This window comes from Protomyctophum parallelum (assembly GCF_964188405.1).
Source record: "Protomyctophum parallelum genome assembly, chromosome: 14".
Classification (NCBI taxonomy): domain Eukaryota; kingdom Metazoa; phylum Chordata; class Actinopteri; order Myctophiformes; family Myctophidae; genus Protomyctophum; species Protomyctophum parallelum.
The window spans coordinates 23,122,770-23,144,386 of NC_139709.1; the positions used below are offsets into that span (position 1 = coordinate 23,122,770).

A 21,617-nucleotide genomic window follows, 5' to 3' on the forward strand; every position below is an offset into this window, starting at 1 on the left:
GTTCATGAGTGGTCCGGTCACTTCCTAGTTTACTTTACTGCAGAAAGAATGCCTCGTCTCTCCTAATCTAGGGCGCTCTACGTGTATACTCTACGCTATACTAAGGTCTTCATTTCTGACTGCTCAACTGCCTCTCGTTAAAAATATGAACGCGATGGATTATCTAGCGATAATATTGAAACAAGAGAAACGTAAGCAAGCAAAAAAATAACTATATTTTCCGGAACAGAAGGGTTTTACAGAGTAAATGGGGTCATGTCTTTCCGGCACCCCAGAGCTTCTATTTTGAAGGAATCCCGGCACTGGTTGTGGCGATAGCTGTTATAAGTTACTTTACAACAAATCGTATTCATGCCACATCTCGGACATCAGCTCTGAGTTCTCTGATGTCAGAACTATGACGTCAGTCATGTCCATATTCGTTTACTCAGCACAATTCAACTTGCAGAACACCATTGAAGTCGTAAAAGGGGAGGGAGCATCTGGATGCTGCAGTTCCGAGTTCTGCTCAGTTCCTGGTTCCGAATATCATGTTCTCCGACATGAGCGTCCAGGGGGAGGGTTCGCCGTCGTCGTCCCTGTTGCGTCGTCCGGTCTCCGAGGAACTGGCTCCGCCGCCGCTGGAGAGGGCCCAGGCGTCCTACTCGCCCCGATGCCAGCGCTTCCGCCTCGAGGAGGGGCGGAAGTTCGACCGGCAGTACGCCGGCATCTACGCGGCGCGGCTGGCGCAGCTGAGACCCGCGCTGGCCGAGAGGGCCCGGCGGGCGTGGGGAGAGGGCGTGCCCGTCAGGAGGCTGTGCGACCTGCGGCGGGGAGAGCGCTGCTGCGTGGTGGGAACCCTGTTCAAGCGCATGGAGCTGCAGCCGTCCGTCCTGGAGGAGGACGAGCGCGGCGGCCTCCTGCGGAGTCGTCCTCCTCGGCGCTCCAAGTACGTCAGCGACACCGACCGGCTGCTCCTGGAGGACGAGCGGCAGAGGATCGCGCTGGAGGGCAACGTCGACAGGCACAGGTGCGTCACGGGCAGCGTGATAGCCGTGTGCGGCGCCGACGAGAACGGTGACGGGACGTTCACGGTGGAGGACTACCGCGCGGCCGACCTCCCGCCGCAAGCGCCCAGGTCGACGACGGGTTCGACCTGGGCGACGACGGGCGACAGGTTCGTGCTGCTGGCCTCCGGTCTGGGCGTGACGGGCCACGACGACCACGGCCACAACAACGGCAAGCTGGCTCTTCAGCTCCTGGTGGACACAGTGACGGGTCAGCTGGGCGGCCGAGGGGAGCAGAGGGCGGCCGCGGCCATCGCCCGGGTCCTGTTGGCCGGGAATCTCATCTCAAGTCACGACGACGCCCGCGGGGATGAGGAGGAGGCGCCCGCCGCCTCCAAGCCCAGGTACCTCGGTAAGAGGACGCAGGCGGGCAGCGTGGGCGCCATGCGCCAGCTGGACGAGCTGCTGCTCCGGCTGGCGACCTCCGTGCCCGTGGACGTGATGCCGGGCCCCCGCGACCCCACCGACCACACCCTCCCCCAGCAGCCCCTCCACCGCCTCATGCTCCCCCTGTCCTCCGCCTACCCGACGCTGCGGCTGGTCTCCAACCCGTACCAGGCGGCCATCGGCGGCGTGACCTTCCTGGGCACGTCGGGGCAGAACGTCGGCGACGTCCGGAGGTGCAGCAGCCTGGACGACCGCTTGGACATCCTGGAGAGCACGCTGCGGCTGAGGCACGTGGCCCCGACGGCGCCCGACACGCTGGCCTGTTACCCGTTCCACCGGACCGACCCGTTCGTGGTGGACGAGTGTCCTCACGTGTACTTCAGCGGCAGCGCTCCGTCCCTCCGCTCCAGGACGGTGCGCGGGCCCGAGGGGCAGGAGGTCCTCCTGGTGACCGTCCCGGAGTTCTGCAGCACTCGGACCGCGTGTCTGGTCAACCTGCGTACGCTCGACTGCGAGCCAATCAGTTTCTCCGCTTTCTCTGGCGATGCATCATGACCAATGAGGGTCCGCCTCCTCATTGGACGCGAGATGGACGTCGTCAGCCACTGAGTCCTGAGCAAAATGGTCGCTGAAACCTCGTACGTGTCGTTAGATTTCCTATATAAGGCCCTACTCAAAACTCGGTGACAATAACGGAGCTATACAACCTCACCACTCATTGCCCGTCGGGAATGGCTGCAGGACATTTTCAGATTCTTGTAAGTTTGGAATGACTGATCTGATCAAATAAGCAAAAGTATGTGTTGGGAACAGATCAATCAACACATAGGCCTACTGCACATCTGTTTCAAATGTTTATATAGGCGAAGCACAAGCACTGCCTTTATACATGGCATGGCGTCCAAATACCTTGCAGTCAAAATGCGTTTGATTTCACATAGACACTAATAGGACTAACAGACATATAGGTAGATATAGGAAGCCAAGCCAAAGTCTTTAAAACACTAGCATGTCTGAAGAAAAATCAGCAGAATTAGCATGTGCTTAAATTCACATTTAGAATTTGTTTCAGATGTCAAACAATTCTGAGATGATAGAATGGTGATGGATGATGATGGTCATGGATGGGGAACCTTCTGAAAGCTTCATGGGCAAAGATAATCAACTTCAAAATAATTAAAAAAAATGACCTCTCAGACATTCTAGTGTTAAAGGAGAATTCCATGCTAGAATGCTTTCTTACCTTTCTTTGTAGTTATTACGTCCCCACCAAAGAGGTACAGGTGTTTTTTTGTGCAAAAACTCCTTATTGGCTATTTTCCCTACCATAAGCCCTCAATGAATTGCATTGCATTGAATGGGAATTGAATGGGGCTATGGGGTGTTATGCTAGTTCGCTTATTTCCATCGAAAGAAGTAGTAAAGTGTGCCGCTTGGGATATTATTTACATTATGAAGAGAGGATATATACAAAGAAATTATAATTTTGAGCGATGGAAATAAGCGAATTAGCACAACACCCCATAGCCCCATTCAATTCCCATTCAATTCAATGCAATTCATTTAGGGCTTATAGTAGGGGAAATAGCCAATAAGGAGCTTTTGCACAAAATAACACCTGGACCTCTTTGGTGGGGACGTAACAACTACAAAGAAAGGTAAGAAAGCCTTTTAGTATGGAATTCTCCTTTAAATTCTTTAAGTTTAGTAAGTTAAATTGTATGCTCATTGCTGCATGTTGGGCAGAGCGTCCCTGTGGCATCATACCCCAGTGACATCATGTGACAGCATGCCAGTTATGTGTCTTTTATGAAAAAATGTGTAGCGGCCATAACAGCTCAGTGGCCTCATGCTTAGAGTAGAGGGGACATGTCTACCCCTTGTTACTATTTTGAAGAAACATTAACAAAATATCTCCATCTTGTACCTCACCCCTTATATTATGCATTAGGCTTTTTGAGGGGCGCTATATCCCAGCTTTGTATGTTTGTACCACAGATATCATTTGATTGGCTGAGCACCGAATGTGATGTATGATGTTGCTAGTCGTTAAATACAATCCGAACATACATCATCCTCATCCCATAACATAATTCCCACAGCATGTGCATCGCAGTATAACCAACCTGCAAAATAAATAATAAATCACTTTGTATCACATACACTGCATCATGTGTCCCATTGAATGAACAAACTCTCACTTCTTCTCGGTTTTTTGGTGCGTAAAGGTGCATGTACAAGAGTGTGCAACATCATGTCAATTTCCCAGTGCTAGTTAGATTCTACTACTGAGGTTGGTATAGTGTACAAAAATGTAAACAGTGCCTTCCTCACTATTGCTACACCCTTTCCCTCTGCTCCAAAAATCCCTGACAAATCCCATTCCCATCCTGCATCATTCACATCATTACACTAGTGTCCACCACCATTTCCCCTTACTGTTTTCCAGCTCCTATGTCCAGCTTTTAGTGCATGTGCAAACACAAACTTTGTCCTGCACAAACATTAAATGCCATTGACAATGAATGGACAATTTATAGTCCCGTTAGTCCGAACATGCACTGCTCCCGTGCTTGCGGTTAGGTTTTAGGTTTGCTCCCGTGCTTGCGGTTAGGTTTTAGGTTTGCTCCCGTGCTTGCGGTTAGGTTTAGGTTAGGGTTAGAGATAGGGATAGTAATTTCGGAACAATGAACCTTCTGACTAATGACACGGCACCAGGTAGTCGATGGGACCAATGGATCGGACCTATGCCCCGTCGGACAAAAGGCATGCACTCCTGCAAGATAAGAGGCAGAGGCAGCTCAGTTCAAATGAACGTATTTATTTCACCAAACCAAAGGAGTAGGCAGTCATCAAAGTCCAGGTACAGGCAAGGGTCAAAATACTGGTAGGCAGTCAGAACACGGAGAACAAAAGGAGTACAAAGGGAAAACTGTGTGGGTCTAATATACAAGGCAAACGAGGAGTCAAGAAACAAGGTTCTAACAAATACTCACAGTGACAATGAACCAACAGAGAACTGAAAACACAAGGGCATATACAAAAAAACAGGGACTAACTAGAAAAAGTGCCCTTCCGGGCACAGGTCTCCACCAGGTTATCCACAGATCCGTGCAGTTAGAGGTAAAAACACTTTTCGGCCAGTTATAGCGCCACCTTGAGGCTGAGTTGAAATTGTTCATGTGGCATTTCGTCCTCGGCCTAGTGGGAATGTGGGTGCACAATTTCACGGAAATCACGCGATGTGTTCATGATTTGCAGCATTTTGTTTGAAACTGAGCACTCCTGTGAACTTTGGAAGCCAATCTTAACCAATCAGGATGGAGTCTGATAAATCTGAAAGACCCGTTTCGTTGAATGGCTCTAGAGAGACTGTGTACCAATTTGCGTGATGTTTGGACAAAATCTGTAGGTGTACTGTGCAAAAACTTGTTTTGCACAAAGCGGCCTCCTGGTGGCGCTATAACAGGCCGTTCTGGAAAGTTTGGGGCAGAGGTTCATGGTTGGCATCCAGGGAGTGTGTGTGCAAAATATGGCATCGAAAAACTTGTTTTGCACAAAGCGGCCTCCTGGTGGCGCTATAACAGGCCGTTCTGGAAAGTTTGGGGCAGAGGTTCATGGTTGGCATCCAGGGAGTGTGTGTGCAAAATATGGCATCGACCGGGTTAACGGTGGCCGAGATTAGCTGTTCACGGACACACGGACACACGGACACACGGACGGACACACGGACGGACGGAGTGCAAAACATACTCTCCCCACATGCCTTCGGCCTGGTGGAGACAACTAGACACAGGTGAATACAACTGACAACTCAACACAGGGATTGGCTGGGAGACTAATAGGACACATGGTGGAGAAAACTACACTAATTACAAGGTTAGACAAGGCAGGTAAACAAACATAAGCAACACAGGAAACCAAAAGACACTACATAGCCTATAGGCTACTACAAAATAAAAGGTAAACAAGAGTAAAACCCAAAAGAACCAAGGGACATATGAAATCACAGCACGTTGACATAACAGGTCACGGAACGTGACTCAAAGGTGCAGACGCAACTTGTAATTGGCCGGAATGAGATGATGTATGATAAGAGCGGCCCCTCACTTCACAGGGGTGTGATTCTTCCCAATCTATTCTACCACCCCGACCCTAGTCAGGGCTTGAATCCTTCCCTCGAGGTACAATCAAGGTCGTCTCCAGACGGTTTTCCTTATATTTCTATTGCACAGTTAATCACCATATTGCGACAAACGTTAAAAAACGTTCTTTTGTCCATCCATAATGTTCTGTCCAACTCCACTTGCTCTTTCCTTTGCTGCTCCTGCCTGTCCTCCCCTTCATCGTTTCCCTCCAACTTCTTTACTGCTTCACATTTTCTTCCTTTCTTCTAGGCTAGGACATTATGATGCCCCTGCATAATGCTTTCCCTTGCGATGTATCATGCACTGTGGCTCTTTCTCTTTTGTACTAAGACTCGTTACACTTACACAGAGTTACGACATTGAGGGGGCAGAAAACGGCCCGGTTGCACGTGGTTCATGTAACTCGTGGTTCATGGAACTCGCATTCCATAAACTTCCGTCTCAGGCCGGTTCAGTTACGACAACGCCGTTCAATTCATGGGGCCAGTCCAATGTACATAGACTTCTATTGGTGCAGTCTAAATATCTATGCTCAAATTGAGTGTGTAGGGCGAGTGGCGAGTTATAAAGGACTATAGACCTGTACGTGTCCGTCGCAGTCGGCCACCGGCCTACTTGGGAACGATGCAACTTAGGGAACCTAATGATATACGTTGTCATATCACCCGTTTTAACTGTCAGCCCGTGTCCCACAAGGAGATCTGTGTATGTACCTGAAGACTGCAAACTGAAAAGTGTACGTGGCAATCAATTCGGCCCACTGGCAGAGCCTGATTGTTGTCTCCACCAGGCCGAAGGCATGTGGGGAGAGTATGTTTTGCACTCCGTACGTCCGCGTGTCCGTCCGTGTGTCCGTGTGTCCGTGTGTCCGTGAACAGCTAATCTCAGCCACCGTTAACCCGGTCGATGCAAATTGGTACACAGTCTCTCTAGAGCCATTCAACGAAACGGGTCTTTCAGATTTATCAGACTCCATCCTGATTGGTTAAGATTGGCTTCCAAAGTTTACAGGAGTGCTCAGTTTCAAACAAAATGCTGCAAATCATGAACACATCGCGTGATTTCCGTGAAATTGTGCACCCACATTCCCACTAGGCCGAGGACGAAATGCCACATGAACAATTTCAACTCAGCCTCAAGGTGGCGCTATAACTGGCCGAAAAGTGTTTTTACCTCTAACTGCACGGATCTGTGGATAACCTGGTGGAGACCTGTGCCCGGAAGGGCACTTTTTCTAGTTGTTTCTGTCTCTTCCCAATGATTTTTGAGGCTAGGTTCACTATTCGCTGCAGCTTGCTTCTTCTTTTTACATTAAGATTGCCATACCACATTGCCATGTTAAAAGTAAAGATTCCCTCTATCAGGTTCTTATAGACTGTTTCCATATATGCTTGCTGGAGTTGAGCTTGCGTAGTAGGTGGAGGCGTTGGTTACAAGTTAAAAAAAATCTGGTCAGTATTTCCACTGAAATTGAGTTTGCTGTCAATATATGTGCCTAAGTATTTAAAATTGTCTACTACGAAGGGAACATGGTGAGTCCAGCCAAAACCTCATTCAATTAAATGGAGTGTGAATGCTTCTGCAGTCTGCAGGGGGTAAAACAGCAACATCTGCTGGGCCACGGGAACGGCAGGCTTAAAATAATCACTTCCTGGGCTTGGAATCTACCAGAGCGGCCTTGCCGCCTGGTTGCTTTATTCAGATGATACGTAGCCTCTAAAGAGGCTTCATGCTTATATCCCACTTGTGCTTAACGCTGAAATATTCACCCTATTTGCTTGTCAATACATTTAGCCAAGAACCGCCAACATTTTAAAACTCTACCGTCACAGTCAATGTCACTTTACTTTCCAAAAATCTAATAAGGGACTGAATGATCAGTCACACAACTCTACACTTCATCTTACAATGTATGGCTGGCTGTCAGAGCACACAGTTCAAGTAAACAAGTCAGTTCATCACCTGCAAGTCAGAGGCATCAGTCAGGCTCCAGGAGGCTTAAATAGATGAAAAGAGGCATAAACTCTGAGTGGTCTAAAAAAGATCAATTCCCATATGTTTTCCCACAGTGACAACACTCATGCTGCATATAAATAATACTACATTTGGTATGTTTTTGGTTGAGAATAAGAAACTTGATGGAAACAGTGTGAATGCACATCATGTTTTGGGTTTTTTTAAGGTGCCGGTGTGCTTACATTGTGAATCCTGCTGTGGATAATTTGTATGCATGCTTCTCTCATGCATGCAAACCAAACCACTGGTTTGATCCCCAGCTCTGACAGACGGGTGTATTCCAGTTGTGTGCAGCTGACTGTGACTGGAGGGTGCTGTGTGCCCTTGCTTGAACCAGATATGAACCCCAAAACTGCTCCAAGGGCTTTGCAAGTGTGTGCACATTTATAATTCACTAAATGCAGACAGTGAATCTACGAGTGCTGAGCACAGACTATAGAAACTCCAATCAGATGGCCAATAAATAACTTAACAGTTATTAATATGCCGTACTAAACATGGAGGGGTCCGAACAGAACATTACCGGTACAGAACATGACCGATAGAGTGGAAATTACAATGCTTTGAGATAGGCTATAGCTATACAATATCAATAAAACATGAGCTGTTTACAGATGTCCTGTCCAACCAGGCAGACCACTGTAATGCATTGAGCTCTTTCTGCATAATGCTGGGGACGATGGAATCAACCGAGCAAGCGGCAATGATCTATGTCTCTACTCTTATCAGATCAGAGTGTTTACTCTCTTATCACAGAGGGGCTTAAATGTGGCCGGGTGTTGGGAGGCGATGGCAGGGCCGCTCCTAATCGATAGCACCAGGTTGTCTGGTTGTTGCTAGAGTCAAGCCCCCCCCAAACCCCTGTACTCACAGCCATCTACCAGCCTGATAAGAGGAGGGGAGGTGATATTGAAAAATGCTTTGGGAGATATTGATTTATTATTGGATTGGTGAGTCCTCAAGGTGGCTCAGCAGTGATAACTTAATACATGGGGGACAGAAGTAACTTCTCTAGGGGGAGACAGATGGGGGGGGGGCACAGTATTGTGCATGACTATTGCAACCCAGGGAAAGGTTGAGCAGACAAATTTGTTTTGTTAAATTAATTCAGCATGGCTACTAAACACATTAGTTATCTTAGGGTAGTGTCACCTTGGTTTGTACAGACGTTCTACTCCAACTCTGAACTTTGAGCAAAATGTTGCACACAATGCCACAAATGCCCCAGGGCCCAGGAGCACTGTATTGTGCATGGCTGAGCCCTCTGACGACCACTTCACAACTTTTCAACTTACCTTCATATAATTAGTCCTCACGAATGTTCATGATAAAATGCCATAATTATTTTCTACTCTATAGACTCTTGGGAGGGCTGTGGGCAGTTCAGACACCCGTCCACCAGTGACGTCATCGATGGGGAATCCAAGCTAATAAAAACTGCAGATTTCTATTCCTGAAAAGTTGCAATGTGATAATGGAAGCCATCGTTCTAATGATAATACAAATCTAATCTTGTTTAAAAATAAATCTGCCTAACGATGATGTCACTGGTGGATGGTTTCTGAACTGCCCACAGCCCTCCTATGAGACATAGACTGAGTAGAAAAGAATGGTGGTATTTTATCATGAACATTAGTGAGGACCAATTATATGAAGATACGTTGAAAAGTGATGAAGTGGTCCTTTGATTGGATATAAAAAAGGTCAAAGGAGTCAGCACAGGAGAGACACAGCAGACAAGGCTTTGTTGGGATTCAGTCCCAAGACATCAATACTAGATGTGTATTCAGAGATTTTCAGAGCCCCAACCCAACTTTTAACCTGATTAATCATTTATCTGATGCTGCAGCACAAAAGTGATTTACTGTACAAGTAGAGCCATACTTGCAAACTGCTAAGTCATTTTCGTCAAGATTGAAGATACATAAGAGTCGAGTACACAAGAGTAAATTATTTGGGTTTGGTTCCTCAACATGGTAGCAGCAATAGTAACAATATAAGGAAATGTATTTTGCACACAGTTATTTGATTTGCACATAGCTCTTGTAAAGTGCATTGTCATTGTCCTATGTCTTGCTATAGGACAATGTCTCCTATTGTCTTTACAGCATGCTTCTTTTGGTAGCTGCTGTATGCCCCACATATTGTCAATAGTTTATTCTGTGTTCCGTTTTCTTTAGATTCCCAACATTACACAATACCAAACGTTAAAGGAATACAATGATGGAACATTACCATAACACTACATTCAACACTTCATTTGTAGAAGTATACCGCGTATACTGTACACAGGCCCACTTCACAAAGTGCCTACTAGTGCACTGTGGACAGTGAGTTATTTTGCCCTTGCCGTAGTTAGATATAAGGCAAGGGCATGATGTATGTATAGGAGTGAGTAAATTAGTAAGGTATGACACCGAGTCAGCACATCTTGAGACATACAGTACAGCAAATTCAATTTTCAAAATGTGTTAGTCACAGACAAACAGATGGACAACAGCCAAAGACACCAAACAGGGGCGAGAACATAACCTCCTGGCAGAGATATAACAACACATGACTGCTGTATAATGTGACACGCCCTTCCCTCCTCCCTCCACCACCACCTCTTCCCATCTCTCCCCAGACAAAATGACGGCCCAGCCGGCATGCTGTCACATGCTCCTGTCAGCTCTCCCAGTTGAGTTCTGTGATTGTCTCTGTGCTGCATAACCACTGGACCCAGACCCACACTGACCCCGGACGACCACGCAGTGTTCTGTCACCACAGTAACAGCATGTCTCCACACGCCGGCCCAGTTTTTGACAACCCGGCAACCGCAAGAGTTTAACCCATCAGATTAAAAAAAAATGTCTTCTACATCCTGACAGTTTCTGAAAAGGCCATGTTTCTATGTCTAAAAATATGTCTAAAAATAGCAGACCTACAAGCTCGTAGCGCGCCACTCGGTGGCGCGCTATGAGCTTGTAGATCTGCTATTTTTCAATAGCTAAAGCATAACATAATGCTAACAAACACCAAAATGGGTTCCCGCCCAAAATGGGTTAAGCCCCGAAGCACAGCAAACAGCAGAGCACGATGGTGAGCCTATATAGTGAGTCAATAAATGTCCCATTCATTATTCTGGCTGCTTAGCCCAGTGCAATTATGATGGATGCAGTCTGACAACAGACTCTGTGGTGTGCTTTGCAAACAGAAATGTGTTGTGTTGTGGCTGACTCTTTGTCTAAAAGAGCAAAGCGGTAGAATTAAGATGCTTGCATTAATTCCCAAATGGGAGACCCTGGTTTGAGTCAAGGTGGTTAGACAAGCCCATCAGATCTCTATTCAGGAGTCAGGACACAGTACCACTACACATAGATTAAACCTCTCTCTTCCCCTTTTCCACAGTAGCCTAAACCTCTGATCTTCCCCCACTGTAGAGTCTACAGTCCGGGCAGCTCTGGTCCATCCATAGCCTAATGCACTTTACTGCCGTTGCATTGAAGGCTATGGGACTGTTCTCTTTCCTGGCTCGCAAAACGCAGACCAATATCTCCTCTGATTTTTTATTTTATTTAAATGTTTAATCCCACAATTTTGTAACCCATTTTTTCACCCAGTGTCAATTATCTAATGTAATCCTGGGCGCTACACTTCCTCTGCTCACCTGGGGGGCAGCGGCATGACCTCATGCTTCCTTCTATGCATGAGGAGTCCAAGCTGCTTCTTTTCACCTGACAGGGGAGAGTTTCCCCGGCCGGACGTAGCGCATGGAAGGAACACGTTATTCCGACCATTTCCTTTCTCCTCCATCAGGCGCCCTGGCTAGCCAGGGGGAGGTAGTTTAGAGACCAGGATTACGGCATGTTTTTGTGAGGGTACCTACCCTAAGGGACACGGGGAGAACATGCAAACTCCACACAGAAAGGCCTTTTCGCCAACCCCGCCTCGGGTATGGGCACTGATGACTAGGCGGAGGGAACACGCCCCCAGTGGGAATCGAACCCAGGACCTTCTAGCTGTGAGGCGACAGCACTACCAACTGTGCCACCGTGACCCCCAATATCTCCTCTGTAGGGAAAATATTAAAAACGTTTTACCTACTCACCAATACAAAGGCGGCTTGTGTAATTAGAAAGTCTACTTTCCTTAGTGGACGCAGTCTGAGACCCCCACCACACCACACGTATAAAATGCACTTCTTGGTTAGAAAGGGATTTGTTTTCCACCGTAAAATCCCTTTCTGTCCAAAAAGTGAATTTTTTACCTGTGGTTGGGAGCTCAGAGTGCGTCCACTAAAAAATTACCACCTTTGTATTGGTGAGTAGGTAAAACGTTTTTTATATTTTCGCTACAGAGGAGAGGTTGGTCTCCGTTTTATGCGAGCCAGGAAAGAGAACAGTCCCATGGCCTCAGTGCAACGGCAGTAAAGTGCATTATTAGGCTATGGACCAGAACTACAGTCCGGGTAGCTCAGTAGGTAGATCGAGCTCTTGCCTTTGGACCACAATTTGAGACCCAATATAATACACACACACACACACACACACACACACACACACACACACACACACACACACACACACACACACACACACACACACACACACACACACACACACACACACACACACACACACACACACACACACACACACACACACACACACACACACACACACACACACACACAGAGAGAGAGACCTTCATCGCCACTGCTACTCACCTCTCAGGCTTCGTACACACCAACAAATGTTCGGTCCGTGTGCGATGTCTGATTGCTGTTTGATTGCTGCTCCAATTCATTTTCAATGGGAGTCACATGGTTTGTGTTTGATGAGGGGGGAGCAATCAGCAATCAGCAATCAAACACAAATGTTTGGTCAAACCATGTGACTCCCAAAAAAACATAAAAAACGACCAAACATTGCTTGATTGGTGTTTGGTTCGTGTGAATGAGGCCTCATGGTTTCATCCTTGGGGATGCCATAATTAACTACAGTCAGGTGTTGCCCTGTTTATTCATAGTCTGACACATGCCTCGACTGTTCAGCACATTAAATTCAATTAGTGCTCCAGACTGCAATGCCGGGCTGCATAGTCCCACATGTGTAGCCTATTAGAGATGAGCAAGGAATAACTATGCAATTTCACCCTCCTACGTGGTTCTTTTCTGTACCTGAGGTATGTGTGTGAAGTAGATTTTGATTCGTAGTGAAGGCTGGCTGACTGACATGTGGATTATAAAACTGCATTCAATAAAGCCAAGCCCCCGGGACTTCAATTACATATTATAGTTTGTCTCAATTGCTTTGGCACGCTTCTCAAACAATAATGAATTCATTTTGGAAACATGTGCAAAACCTCCAAACCCATGGGCACTTGTTCACAACAGATTTTAATTTAATTCTAAATAATTCTAAACAAATTGCAAAAGTACACCTGTGCATATAAGTGCAATAGTCTACAATATATATATATATATATATATATATATATATATATATATATATATATATATATATATATATATATATATATAGTTTGACTGTTACTTCTCAGTTGAGTCATTATATATATATATAATTTATTTTGTTATTTGCAGAGATATTGCTGTATAAGCCTGTTCATTTACGCATTTACACAGTCTGTCTGTGTTATTTGTTGTTTACAAACTTCCTGCATTTTGTCAGCTGTAAAATGTGCTGCTAGCCAGTGTCTGCTCTTTGCTTCTATGTGACACTCTGACAACCACCATCGTCATCATGTGACCACTTGTTAGGGATAGTCCTTCCCTCAGGGACTAGTGCAACTGCGCAACGTAAAGAAGAAAGGCTTCTATTTCACAAGGATGAAAGCCTCATTCACTCAGTTTCAACAGTGTTGATTGATGTTACGACATCAGAGTGCATACATTATGTGATCATCATACAACGTGGATTTACAATTACTGCAAAGGGAGAGAGAGAGGGAGAGAGGGAGGGAGAGAGAGAGAGAGAGAGAGAGAGAGAGAGAGAGAGAGAGAGAGAGAGAGAGAGAGAGAGAGATTTGATAAAGTTAATGCTCCCCAAGGCAAGGTAGGGGGCATCAGCTGCATGGGCCTCCAAATGTATAGCAAGCTGTTTCTGTGCATTCATTGTAGATGCCTCTGATGGAGATGATCTGTCCTATTCAAGGAGCAGATTTACAGGTAGTCAGGAAGATTTACAAGTTAATTCAATCTGATTGCTGTTGCAAAACAGTTCTGAAACTCATGGTTCTGATAGCAGAATGATAAAGTAGGGCATTGTCCAACATGTATTCTTTTTTTTATAATTTTTTTTTTTTGCGGCTTACGCCTTTTGTTGATTTTTGAAGGGACAGACAGTAGGCTGACAGGAAACGGGAGAGAGATGGGGGGATGACATGCAGTAAAGGCCGTGTCGGGTCCGGGAGTCGAACCCGCGGCACACTGCGACTGGATTACCAGTCCGGTGCCCAGACCGTTACGCTACGGCCTGGGCCTCCAACATGTATTCTAATCTAGCCAATCAAACAGAATATAGGGGGGGGTGGGGACTTGGGCAGCATTGATCCTGCTCATGCTGAAAGTATCCAATTATCAGGCTTTGACCATGACCTGACCACTGCTGTCCAGCCACCAGCCTTTGGCCTCAGCTCTGATCACAAGAGTTGATTTAATTAGTCACACATGCAGGGATCGCTGACCGCAAACAGTTTAACAGTTGAGCTGCTCTTAAATCAGCCTCTAAACCCTGGTATTTCCTCGTTTAAACTGTGTGAAAGAGTGTCAGAGAGAGGCTAGTGGCTCTTCAAAAATAATGAGTTTGATGTCTCCAACTGTTACTGTTCCTGAATGCTTCACAGCTTCAGTTGTTTCCTTTATCTTTTTTGTTTCCTTTAGCATTTTAGTGCCTGTCAGAAGTGTCATGTAGGGAATTAAAAAAGGACGCTCCGGTGAAACATTGTGAATGAATGTTGTACATTTAAGTTAATTAATTTAGCAGTCAAGCAGAAAATCCTCACTGCATTTCAGCTTCTTTCATTTCACGGAAAAACAAATCTTCCATCCGTTTTTTTCTAACCATAAGGATGATCAGACAACCCTGAACTATAGTGGGATGAAGGTCAAGCAGTGAGTGAGGTGACTGAATAGTAAAAACTATTTCACTTATTCTAAATAGCCACAGGCACAAAATCTTTGTTTTTCCATTATGGTGCAGTTGGTGCTTGATGAAAAAACAGGGTTGAATACGAAGGATTTGACACAATTTATGTGCCTGATTGGCTATAAGAAGTGGAGGACTGCGGTTTACATGATTTGACTCCTGTTATTTTCTCTGCATATAATATAACCAACAGAGCAGACAAAAGTAATTTGCCAGGCAGGCTTTAGTGTCAAGGAAAAACGCAGGAGCTCAGATTAATGCTGAATGAACTGAACATTCCTTCAGTGCTTTATTAGAACGTGCCACGAGTCATAAAAGAAATGTCTTAGGAAATTATGTACTGTAACGGCAGTATACATTGCTCTCAATGTGGATGTCAAGGCCAAAGTCCTGACAATTTCATGACAAATGTATTTTGTGATGTAACTCAACAAAAAATAATTACGACTTTTTTTGGAGTTGAAAATGCCAAATGTTTAAGCAACACTATTTTAAAGTATACATTTTGTATAAATGTGCTGTTGCTTTCTACCCATTGAGCTCCAACAGCAATGATATGTTATTTGTATGGCACATATAACTGTGCTTCACATTATGCTTTAAATTCATAATATGAAGAATGAAGTATTAACACCAACCTCTTATTTAAAAGCATATATGTTTATTTTATTTAACCATAATTCAGTTTTAACCAAACCACCCGAATAGATTAAAATTAGGACATTTTATGGCAGGTCACTAAAGTCACTGACATTACTGTTATTCACCAATACTGTAAGTACCATTACATTATCAAAGTAACACTGACAAGCGTTCAGGTCTTCTTTAAACCGGTGCAGGGAGAAAAAAATAATAATAAAAACTATTGGCTGCAAGACAAAAGCAGAAATGTTTTGATTTATCACACCATGTCCAGAAAATAGCTGTTAAAGTAATGGTAATGAAGTCTCATTATTACTAAAGGCTTCACATTAGTTAAACATAGGCCTATACTGTAATCCATGCAGTCATGGTTCAAAGTTCCACTACATGCAGTGAATGCACTGACTGGTGGAATCCTGCTTCTCTATTAAAGAACAGAAAATACCGGATGCTCACAGTTTAGTAAACTCACAGAAATAGTAAACTCCAGTCCAGATGAACGCAAGGTGCTCACAAAGCCAATCCTTTTTTCAGCCTTCAGAAGCAAGGGATATGGAGCTTCCAGGTGGCAGAGGGTAGGGGAAAAGTTCCTCACAATGGAGTTCAAATCCTCTGCAGTGCTCCAACGAACACAATTGGCCGTGTTTGAGGGTGAGAAGCTGGGTGGGGACTGGGGAGAGTGAACTCTGTCACCGCACTAGCGACTCCACCCGGTAGGTCTGTGCGCATGTTCAGCAGGGAGAGGAACTAAGTGGATATGTTCCCTATATATGCACTAAGCCATCTGGCTGAAACTCCTCACTGTCAGGTGAAAAGAAGTGGCTGGCGACTTCACGTGCATTGGAGGAGACGTGCTCATCTGCACCGTCCCACATGACCAGCTGTAAGAGTTTGAACTCGACAGGGATTACACGTGTGGGGGAAATTGGGAATTGGCACAACGCCCAATAATGCATAACGAGAATGTGGGGAAAAAGGGGAAAAAAGAAATAAAGAAGCAAGGGATGAAAAATGACCGTACAAGCATTTGTTCAAGAGGCATGAGTCACCTAATATGTTCTGATTGCTTTGTGCTAAAATGTTTGAGGATGCAACAGGTTGTTTCTGTGTAAAAGCAGGATGGATGCATGATGAGCTGGGGTAAAGGGGCAGGGAGAATGTCCATGTGATCAGCACTGCACATAAATAATTATTTGAAAATTCATGTGATAAAATCTAATGAACATATTGATCACCATCAGGAACCTTAGACCTTTTCAGGGATGGGATGAAATAAATAATCAATGCACAATGAAAATAATTATAATTGCACATCCCATTCAAATACCACCTGTCCGCTAGGGTCAAACAGAGAGACAACGTTTGATGAATAGCCTCTTTCTCCGCTCTCCATGCTATCTACAACATGGACTACATGTCTCTCTGTCAGCTACTAAGATTCTATTTCTCTCTCTCTTTCCACTGAATTCCAGCGGATCACAGTCTACCTGTCAGAACACCACCATTCAAGCACACAATAAAGAAGGGGGTGACTAACGGTCTGTTATGACCATTTACCAGCAGGTTGATTGGTTGATTGAGGCCATTATAGAAAAAAAGAAAAACAGTGGGAATTGCATGATGACTTTTAGGCCTGAATACTTGAAAATACTGGAAACTATAATGTTAATGTTCAATGCTAATGGGTTTATTTCAGTTTTATCTTTAGGCAGAAAGGGTAGAAAAAATAATTATAATTAAATACTAATTAAATGTCAGTCCACACTGTTTTGCAAGCAGTGAAACAGAATAATTATGGCTTTGACATCTTCACTTTCAATGAAGCAAGCCTTAATTATCCTTATAGAAAAATGCTTATACATCCATCCTCACTGACTAAAGTTGTTTGAATATTCAGATCTATACTTGAATGGAAGATATCGATTCCTCCTCGAATCAATTATAATAATTCAATATGACAGTGAAATATATTAGACAGGGGTTGTTAGAAAGACATTACAGTAATTCAACATCTACATTTTTCAATATTTACAATGTTTTAAATGAGTATGAACACCGTAAAAGTCTGACACAGCTTTGCATGTTTGTACCCGTACAGTACAGTATGTACATTATTTACAGAACAAGGACAACAAAACAACATCAGCAATACAAATTGTGTGAACTCTTCTGTCATCTTCACATGTTGTTGAGCCACTGTGGCTCCCAGCTAAGTGACTGAGGGACTGTACGTAGTCTAAAGCACTGAGGCATGGCAGGGCATCCTTGATCCTCACAGTTCCAACAATGCCAGGTCACAGAGACGTCAATACTCCAACTAAATAAAATACTCCTTTGGGTTCTCACTGGGAACCTTTTGGGAGTCGAGCTGGCTGTTGAAGGCGAACTCTGGGCTGTCTTCAGGTTGGACTACCTTCACTTCCTGGTTCTGGTAGGTGCCTTTCCTCCTATATAGGAACCTGGCCATTGTTGCTAGTGCAGACACAATCACAAAGATCACCACTGCTATCACACCTGCCAAACAAAAGAAAATAATGGTAAAAAGGACAAAGACAATTTATTTTAATTGTATTATATTAACTCATAAGTGTAATTGGTTAAGATAATAATTTCAAATGAAGGGGAAAACAGATTTGTCCTTTAGAAAATAATTTACGTTTATTTAATTAGGTCTGTCTGTGCAGCAGAGCTCAACAAATTACATTGAGAGTGTTTTGAACTCATTTGAACTTGGAAGAAGTAATTGCACTTTAATAACATTGAAGCACAGCTAAGACATTTTGAAATACTTCTGAAACAGTGGCGCATTTGTTAAACTTTGATGTCTGAATGTTGTAAAATTAACACAGATTCTTTCTTTTTTTCCCTGAAGGTTTCCTCAACTCAAGGTTATATTTCTCTCATAGGTCTACAATGGTCCTCTAATTTAAATTTGAAGGGCATTAAACAGTACAGTATGAGATTAGCTTATCCATATGTAAAACATAAAGTCCACTTCAATTTGGACCCCCTTCTGCCTATCATTTGACCCAGTCGACGCTTCTCTGGATTATTTTATGCTGCAAGGCACATTCCATCATCACAAGAGAAAAGGGCGTCACATTGGACCACTGAAGACTGAATTTTGAGACTTAATTTAACACCACATTACTGTGGTTCTAAAATGACCATGCATTTCAAGATAACAGCAGAAAGTTCTTTCATCAGCGAAACATTTCTGCAAAGCTTTAATTAGCTGTACTCTCCTTTGTGCACTCAGACACAGAGTGAGACTATTGAACTTCCAGCTTCATTTTAAATCTATTTTACTCTGCCACTCACTTATTGAACAGTTGAAACGCTTCAATCTTCCCTTTGAATCTAATCTGATTTGACAGAATCTAAAAGTTTTAATTGAGTTTTAGTTAGACCTTTGCATACATACATTTGCTCCATTTGTTCATACATTAAAGCTTTAATAATCCTAAAAAGAATAAAACAGCAATCACACCCGTGTGAAGTGAGGGGTGCTCTTATTATCTTACAGTACATCATCATGGCGTAACATGTCGATTTGCTCAGACACACATGACGTACAGTACATTCTCCATTGTCAATAGGAATTTTTTGTGTAGAACGAAAATAGCCGATTTGCTTGTCCACATATGACGTAAAGTAGTTTGTGTAAGTAGAAAATCTACACTAATAGCTGAATATAGGAGGGGCTATAGTCAAATGACTATAAATAATGACATGTAACTAAATGTCTCTTGACATTTCTACTTCCTCTTACAGTACATTCTGAATACAACTGAATGAACGTAAGATCTAAATCGCCCACCCACCCCTTTTCCCCCTCACTATATATGTTTTTTTTTCCCTTTTTACCTCCTCTATGATGATTTCCTGTTTTTGGCTATATAGAAGTGTATATTCGTACGTCTCTAAATGTTTTGATGAATTGAAAATGGTGGGCCCTATTGTAAACAAGTGTAATGCTTTATGGTGTCGTCCACTCACAGTTAACAGTTTTTGTATTGAGTTGTACTGGATTTCTGCAAACTGTTAATAAATCAATCAATCAAAAAACTACCAACAGCAACAAATAGTCTGATAATAGTTTAATGGATTACTGTAAAACATAACTATATGTTACGGTTAATTACCTCCAATTAGAGCAGAGTCCGTCCTGACAGCATCGACTAGGGGTTGACCTGTACCCGCTGAACCAGACTGGTCTGCAGCACATAGACAGACAGACAGACAGACAGACAGACAGACAGACAGACAGACAGACAGACAGACAGACAGACAGACAGACAGACAGACAGACAGACAAAACGGAGAGGATAAGACGAACAAAGACGTGGGACATTAACATAAAGTTAGTTACAGCAGACAGAGGAGGGATTCAGTGATAGGATCACAACTCCATCAAGCAGCAGAGACAGCAGGGCCCATTGAATACCACAGCTCATCTCCAGAGGACTCCAGCACAGCAACATTAAGCAGCGTGAGGAGACGGACCACTGGGGCACAAACGCACCAGTGGGAGCTCCACACTCTCCAGTGCAAATTAATTAGCTCAATCTGTCACACTGTCATCTCAATGTGTAACGAGGAGGAGGGTGATCGTACTTAATGAGCCTGTTGTGAAGTTGGCGGAGTGGCTCTCTCGGAGTAGAGTATCATGAGAGAAGTGCGAACTACATTAGCGGAAGAGGAATTCATATCCTACTGTAGGCATGCGGCACATTTTTATGCTTTTTCGCCTCATAAATTAATGAGTCATCCTTTAACCACAAAAGCCCAACATTGTTGGGCAAAATTTGTGAAAATAACCTTTTATTTAACCTTTACTTAACCAGTAAAAAGTGTGCTATTTTAGAACAGTGAAAATGTTCGTCTATAATGACATGGCCAAAATAGGGACACCAGGTTGACAGTTGTCTGAGGGTTTATAAATATGTAACCCATAAAAGTCAGAAGAAGAAGTAGGTTGAAAGTGGTTTATTGTTGCTATATCAGCCGGTCTGTCCCCGAAACAATGAGCTAGACCCCTGGGAGAGCCACACCTACCATCAGCTCTCAGTACTTCCCGCACGACTTGCCGCTTCCAATCTGTGCTTAAAAGCTTGTGACTAAATCATTATGGATCCATTTGAAACACAGGTTCTTTGTTCCATTTCATGAAAGGTGTTGGTATTATGTTTCCATCTAGGGTTGGCCGATATATAATCAATATCACAATTATTTCAAACTTTTGCTTGTACAGTAGATTGGTTATTTTTGCAAGCCAACATTGCACAACAAGGATAATATCCTAGATAATATCTAAAGTGGTTAATTAGAATAATACATTTTGTCAATTGTTAAGAAATATATTAATGGTCAGTATCATGGTCAGTATCATGTCAATAGGCTATCATGGTCATACTGACCATGATAGCCTATTGACATGATACTGATGTTCAGTATCATGGTCAGTAGCATGTCAGTATCATGGTCAGTATCATGTTCAGTAGCATGTCAGTATCCTGGTCAGTATCATGGTCAGTAGCATGTCAGTATCATGGTCAGTATCATGTTCAGTATCCTGGTCAGTATCATGGTCAGTAGCATGTCACTATCATGGTCAGTATCAGGTTCAGTATCATGGTCAGTAGCATGTCAGTAGCATGGTCAGTAGCATGGTCAGTATCATGGTCAGTAGCATGTCAGTATCATGGTCAGTATCATGTTCAGTATCATGTCAGTGGCATGTCAGTGGCATGGTCAGTAGCATGGTCAGTATCATGGTCAGTAGCATGTCAGTATCATGGTCAGTAGCATGGTCAGTATCATGGTCAGTAGCATGACAGTATCATGGTCAGTATCATGTTCAGTAGCATGTCAGTATCCTGGTCAGTATCATGGTCAGTAGCATGTCAGTATCATGGTCAGTATCATGTTCAGTATCCTGGTCAGTATCATGGTCATTATCATGGTCAGTAGCATATCAGTATCCTGGTCAGTATCATGTCATTATCCTGGTCAGTATCATGGTCAGTATCATGTCAGTAGCATGTCAGTATCATGGTCAGTATCCTGGTCAGTAGCATGTCAGTATCCTGGTCAGTATCATGGTCAGTAGCATGGTCAGTATCATGGTCAATATCATGGTCAGTATCATGGTCAGTAATCAGTATCATGTCAGTACCCTGGTCAGTAGCATGTCAGTATCATGGTCAATAGCATGGCCAGTATC

The 21,617-nt window shown here is 43.9% G+C and overlaps 2 protein-coding genes across 2 annotated transcripts in view; one reads left to right on the forward strand and one right to left on the reverse strand.

Moving 5' to 3' along the window:
• Positions 1-530: 530 nt before the first annotated feature.
• LOC310870236 (DNA polymerase delta subunit 2-like) lies at positions 531-2,006 on the forward strand (the record flags this gene model as incomplete). The annotated part of the gene is made up of 1 exon (XM_083781336.1): positions 531-2,006. One exon carries the CDS (start codon positions 531-533, stop codon positions 1,986-1,988), a length of 1,458 nt encoding a protein of 485 aa, XP_083637462.1. The 3' UTR covers positions 1,989-2,006.
• Positions 2,007-17,616: 15,610 nt separating this feature from the next.
• cntnap3 (contactin associated protein family member 3) overlaps positions 17,617-21,617 on the reverse strand; it is a gene marked incomplete at its 5' end in the record, with an annotated part of 150,119 nt that continues 146,118 nt past the window's right edge. Inside the window, 2 exons of the mRNA XM_083782957.1 lie at positions 17,617-17,905; positions 19,537-19,608. Of these exons, the coding sequence (XP_083639083.1) occupies positions 17,709-17,905; positions 19,537-19,608 (269 nt within the window). The 3' untranslated portion in view covers positions 17,617-17,708. The remainder of the gene's footprint in view (positions 17,906-19,536; positions 19,609-21,617) is intronic.